Source organism: Mustela erminea, chromosome 1 (genome assembly GCF_009829155.1).
Source record: "Mustela erminea isolate mMusErm1 chromosome 1, mMusErm1.Pri, whole genome shotgun sequence".
Lineage (NCBI taxonomy): Eukaryota > Metazoa > Chordata > Mammalia > Carnivora > Mustelidae > Mustela > Mustela erminea.
This window is the reverse complement of record NC_045614.1, coordinates 118,314,062-118,320,478: the sequence shown is the minus strand read 5'-3', so window position 1 is coordinate 118,320,478 and position 6,417 is coordinate 118,314,062. Positions and strand designations below refer to the sequence as shown.

The following is a 6,417-nucleotide window of genomic DNA, read 5'->3' as shown; positions in this document are numbered from 1 at the left end:
TTTTCTCACCTCTAGAGTAATTCAACACACACACAACTATCCCAAGCCCAGGAAGCCAGTCACACAACAGAAAAGATTAGTGGTAGTGGAGCGGTCAAAAGGTTTTTTTTTATTGCCCCTGCTGCGGCAATCATAAATCCCTTTTGTCTGGCAGCCCTAACCCCACCTCAGCCCAGTTCACCCCACCTCCTTCTTGAGATCTCCCTCACTAAAGTGGAAGCTAGCCATGCCTAAAGGAGGCAGAGCTTTGGAGACTCTGATGGGAGAAGAGATGGGAGGCAGACGTATCCGGGGTGGGGGGAGGGGAGGGTGCCCGGGAAAGAAACCATTCGGGTCGCATTCCCTAGCCTCAACAAACCCAGCCTTCTGCCCTTAGGAAAAATGGCGGTCGGCGCAGCTGCACTTCCGGCCACGGAGCCAAACAAAATCGGGGCGGAGAAGAAACCGGAAGTGACCGCCCTTTTGACACTCCTCCCACCTCCTCTCCTCTTCCCAGCCGCTCCCGGGAGGATGAGGAGGCCTGGGGGCTGTGGCTGGTTTGCGGTTGCCGGGTGACAAGTCGGAGCCGGGACAGAGTGAGTGCTCGCTGCCTCGGCCGCTGGCCCGTTCGCTTCGCTCGGGGTGACCTTCGGGCGGCCAGGGACAGGGGGCGGAGAATCGTGCGCCGGAGCTCTGTGACGAGGCGCCGCCGCGGCTCTGCGGGAACGGAGCTAGCGAGCGGATTTGCGAGCGGGGGCCCTCGGCCAGGTGGGGCCCGCGGAGCTCGCGAGGCCGGAGCCTGGAGCCCGGGGTTGGGGAGCCCGGTCTGGCGCTGGCGCTCGCGGGGCAGGGGTGAGGTCCGGTCCCTAGCTCTGCTGGCGGCGTTCCAGCGCCCGGTGTGGAAGGCCTTTCCTGTGGAAGGTAGGTGTTCGCAGCCGGTAGAACCGGGTCGTTGCCCTCACCCCGCTGTTCCCACGCAGCTCCCTCACTGAGTCATTTCGTGACCCTTCGGAAGGCTTTAGGGCCATTCTGCTCCGTTCCACACACATGCATACCGGGACTGGACTAGCGTGTAATCGGTTGTTTGGTGTCTCTTTCATGAGAACTTGCCAGAAAAGAAAATTTGTTTTAACTTCTATTCTTCGAAGTTCTTGGTGCTTTGGCTGGTAACGTTAATGATCGCTTTAAGCGTTGCCTGCTTATTTGTTGTGATGAGAACTAATTTTTTTTAAACGTCGGAGTTACTTTATGATACTGGAATTTTGTTTCCTAACTGGGTATCTACCTCCACCCCCTAGAGCTCCAAGTTGAGAAACTTCTTGTTCCCGAACTTGTTCTATCTCACTAACCCTGTTCCTAAGAGTCACGTGCAGTCACTGTTTGCCACAATTAGTTTCATCTTCTCCAAAGGGAAATAAAGGAAAAGTAGAAATTGCAACCAAGATTTTTTCCCATAGTTAATTATTTTAATGGACTACCCACTGAAAAGTCTTTAATAGCTTGTCTAAAACATTTCTCAGGAAACAATTATCCAAAAGTCTTTTGGCAGTTTAGTTTATTTCACTGGGGAGTTAATGCAGTAGGAAGGTGTCATTAATTTGCATGTCTTTATCATATAGTTTAACTTGTGCTTTTATTTTTTCTTTTTAAAGATTTGTTTATTTTAGAGAGAGACAGAGGGAGGGAGTTGCGGGGGGAAGCAGGGAGAGAGAGAATCCTAAGCAGACTTCCGCCCTGAGCACGGAGCTTGACGTGGGGCTGGATCTCCGGATCCTGAGATGCCAACCAACTACGCCATCCAGCCACCCCTAATTTGTGCTTTTCTGACTTTAATTTTCTTCCCCCAGTAACACAATGGCAGAAACTGCTTCTCCACTGAAGCACTTTGTGCTGGCTAAGAGGGCAATTACTGCAATCTTCGACCAATTACTGGAGTTTGTTACTGAAGGATCCTATTTTGTTGAAGGTTAGTTTCTCTAAGTTTTTAAAATAATACGGTTGAAAGTATATGCAGGAGCTTTGTCCTTTCACCCTTAGTTATGGAACACGTATACAGGGCATTGCTCTATAGTCTAGGAGAAATGCCATAACAAACGAAACCCATTTCTGCCCTCCAAAGGAAGAAGATTAAGTGGTATTAATAACCTAAGATATAAGTAGTTTTACGTATGATACCTGTAAGCACTTTATTATGTTATTAATGCTTTGAATCCTTATATCAACGCTGGGACAGATTTTAATTGCAGTTATTGTATTTTTTTAAAATTTTATTTATTTGTCAGAGAGAGGGTACAAGCAGGGGGAACAGCAGAGGGAGAAGCAGGGACCCCAGTGTGGGACTTGATCCTGGGACCCTGGGATCATGACCTGAGCCAAAGGCAGACACTTAACTGACTGAGCCACCCACACATCCCTAATTGCAGTTATTTTAAAGATGAAGAAACCAAGGCACAGAAAATTTAAGGAACTTGCCCAAGATCACCTCGCTAGTAAATGTCCGGACTAAAAATCAGGCAGCCCACATTTAAGCCATTATACTTATCTCTTCCCCAAGTCAGCTGTCAGTCTAGATCTCAGACCTATCTTATCTTCTCAGACGAGGGTGGACCGTGGTGGGGGAAAGAGCAAAAGAAACTTTCTTAGAGTGAGTGTAACTGTTCAAACAGGTTGGTGAGGAATGTCTTACTGGGGAATACTGCTTTGGAGGTAACTGTTAAAATCTTTTCTGGTTCTTAAGATTACATGACTGTCAGGGGTACAGTGAAAAAGGAGGGATTCTATATACTTCTTCAGTGACAGTTGGGAAACAGTTGGGAGTCCAACTTTTTTCCTTATCCTTCCTCCCTCACCAGATTTTTAGCTTGAGGATAGCCCCTGTAATTTTTAATAATTTTGGAATTTAGGGGCGGGATTCTTATGACCTGTTGCAACAAGGCATTCACCTTTTACCAAATATTCAGATACTGTGGCATTTTTACTTTTCAAATGGCCATGTTAATATAGAGCAAAGCCAAAATACGCAAAATGTGTGCGTATCTTAGGTATTCCTTTGTATGATTAACCTAATAATCATTTTTATCACTTTTGCTAACACCATTTCAACTTTCTAGCAACATACAGGAATCCAGAACTTGATCAAGTAGCTACTGAGGATGATCTGATAGAAATACAGGGTTATAGAAACAAGCTTTCCATCATTGGTGAGGTGCTGTCTCGGAGACATATGAAAGTGGCATTTTTTGGCAGGTAATCCTTTATTGTTTCTCTCAAGGGTAGTTTCCAGAAATCAGCTTTTCTAAATCATATCTCCAACCTCGTTTCTTATGTTTTAGCAAGTGATATTCCTCCCCCTTTACCCCACAGAGTTTCTCCCTTTGCTAAATGCTAAAGCTATTAGCGTGAAAAAGCATTTGTTCATTTTAGTTCTTGGTATAAAATGAAGCTTTCTAAAGGTCATTTGTATTTTTGCTTTTTAAGGATGCTGATCTCTGAGAATTAGCTTCTTAGCCAGTCCAAAGAATAGAAATACAGATAAATGATATGTGTAATCTGTGACTTTTTAAAGTTTCTCTTAATTATCAGGTGTGCCTTCCAAAAGGATTCTGAGCCCCATGATTTCCAGAGGGAGAGTAGAAAGTGCCATTTGTTAACTATCTCGAGTGATAGAGCAATCTGTGACATAGCTTATGTTCATTAAAGAGTAATTTGTTAACTTCCTGTGTAGTGTGCACTCTGTTAGGCAGTAGGAATGCAAAGACAAATGAGTAGGCCCATATCATGTGTTGTGTGTCAACAGAAAATGGATTTACTCACTAAACTAACTTTTAAGCCCACCTTAGAGCTTTTTTTCAAGCACTTGTGAGTTCCTATACTTAGAATTCCCTTTGCCTTGATTTATCTATGTGTGACTCTCACTGTTCAGATTTCATCCTAAGTGTTACAACCTCAAATCTTCTCTGACCGCTCTGTCTGAAGTATGCCTTCTCAGTTATTCTCTTCTAAAGTGCCCTGCTTATGCCCTTTAAACCTTTCCCACAGTGCTATTTTATTTATTTATTTATTTAGGTCCACTTCTGCTTCACCTTATGGGCCTTACAGAATCTAGCATGAGGTAGGTCCATAAATAGGCCCTAATTCAAATTAGGGTGGAATGGAAATGAAAAGGAAGAGGCCTTCTGATGAGGTGATGACTCCGTTGTCCTATTTGAGAAGGAGAGATAGGTAATATCTTTGGAAGTGAAAAAGATCCAGCCCAGATTTATGGAGATGGAGACTTTAGACCACAGTTTGTGATGGGAAGAATTTGCGATTGTGATGTCAAATTGTCACAAGATAAAAAGGCAAGGATAGATATATGAGAAAGGTGGAATTTGTGTTCTTTTATTTTTCTGATATGTACTTTCCTAATATTTGTGTAAATCAGGTTGGCAATTTTGTAAAAAATGCAATCTGATGAAATTTCATCAAAGTTTGAATTCTAAAAAGGTTGGCCTTAGACCCAGTGAAAGAATAAAGTTTTTACTGTTAATGTTTTATTTTCATGATTTTATATATCATTCTTCAGGACAAGCAGTGGGAAGAGCTCTGTTATCAATGCAATGTTATGGGATAAAGTCCTCCCTAGTGGGATTGGCCATACAACCAATTGCTTCCTGAGTGTTGAAGGAACTGATGGAGATAAAGCCTATCTTATGACAGAAGGATCAGATGAAAAAAAGAGTGTGAAGGTATAATATTATAGCAGCATAATGCATCTGAAATAATGTCCTTAACTTTTTTTTTTTTAATTTGTAAGATGTCTATATTGCTGGACATAAAAGAACTATTAATAGTTCTATTTGTAGCTTTAAAGCCATCACTGATATTTTGAATTCTCTAAATTTTTTTTGCTTCAGAGCTAAATCTTTAGAAGAATAGATCTTAAAGCATACCATATTAGAAGAATATCTTATTAGAAGAATAAAACTTGTCCTTAAAATAAATTAGAGTTCATTGGGGATGGTATGTGCTTTGGTGAGTGCTGTGAAGTGTGTAAACCTGGCGATTCACAGACTTGTACCCCTGGGGATAAAAATACATGTTTATAAAAAATAAAAAATTAAAAAAAAATAAAAAATAAATTAGAGTTAAAAGTTTGTTACATTTTAAAAATAATGTTCCCAGTGAAAACAGCATTACTGAAGTGTATTGTTGCTATTTAATCTCAAATCTGATTTCATCTTTTGAAAGAAAACTTTGTTTAAAAAATGGGGCTCTGGAATGTTTTTGATGCATGTCTGTGCCTTTAGAATCTATTTTATTTTTGGAGTATTTAGTAAGAACATTCATGAATAGATTTAATAGTTTTTTCAGATAAGGGCCAATGACAATTCCCTACCTTTCATAAATTTCTTTTTTTTTTTTTTTCAAGATTTTATTTATTTATTTGACAGACAGAGAGAGAGAGATCATAAGTAAGCAGAGAGGCAGGCAGAGAAAGGGGGGGGGGAAGCAGGCTCCCTGCCGAGCAGAGAGCCCGATGTGGGGCTCTATCACAGGACCTGAGCCTAAGGCAGAGGCTTAACCCACTGAGCCACCCAAGCTCCCTTTTCATAAATTTCTTAAGGAACCCAGTGCTACTAGGCTCCTTCAGCCAAAAGAGGGAAAAAAACTGTTTCTCAGTATTAACACTTTCTCTTAAGTCTTAAGATCTCTCCCACAAATGCAGAAGTTCAGTGTTTAAAATCCATCCCATATTAGTTTTTGCAAAACTAAGTTGAATTCACTGGTGTAGTTATTGTTCTGTGAGTTTACTGTTTGATTTAGCTCAGGTAACTCAATCTGCCTAATACCTTTCAGATTAGTTATGGGGAATAAAGGAGGTGATGTTTATGAAAATATTTTCAAATTTTTAACCTATCCAAATGAAGGAATCACTTCTTAATCAGGATTTTTACCAAATCCAAATTTAAACTACTGGTGGCTTTAGATCCTCAGTAAAATGTACTATGATATTTTAAAGTAATCATCTCCTCTTTCTTGGTCTGTGCTCTCTACTTCCAGTCTACTTCCTTCATGCCCTTTTGCACCTCTCCCCACTCCAGAATTTAAATTTGTTTACCTCAAGTTGAGGCCTGCTTTAAGGTATAGACTTGGAGTCTCATGCTGTAGTCGTTTACTTAGTAAAAGAAATGCAATAGTAATAGCTAATATTTCACTGTACACTAAGTACCAGGCAATATTCTAAGTACCTACAGTAACTCAAACCTCACCACAGCTCTGTCAGATAGGTGCTTTTATTATCTTAATTTTACAGACCAGGCATCAAGATTTTAGTACAAGTTTATAATTCAGTCAAAAAGTTTATGAAAGCAAGCAGAAATAAAACCATTGACAATAACATTGTCACTATGGAGAGTCACCTCAGCCGTGATCAGGACTGTTGTGCCCATTTGAAAA

At 41.1% G+C, this 6,417-nt stretch overlaps 1 protein-coding gene across 3 annotated transcripts in view; it reads left to right on the top strand.

Moving 5' to 3' along the window:
- Positions 1-447: 447 nt before the first annotated feature.
- The window catches only part of MFN1 (mitofusin 1), a 34,118-nt gene continuing 28,148 nt past the window's right edge, over positions 448-6,417 (top strand). For 2 of the 3 annotated variants that reach the window (XM_032340270.1, XM_032340282.1), the window contains exons 1-4: positions 448-575; positions 1,827-1,945; positions 3,090-3,225; positions 4,544-4,706. In XM_032340270.1, coding sequence (XP_032196161.1) covers positions 1,834-1,945; positions 3,090-3,225; positions 4,544-4,706 — 411 coding nt within the window. In that variant the 5' untranslated portion in view covers positions 448-575; positions 1,827-1,833. The other variant, XM_032340274.1, reaches the window with a different exon arrangement.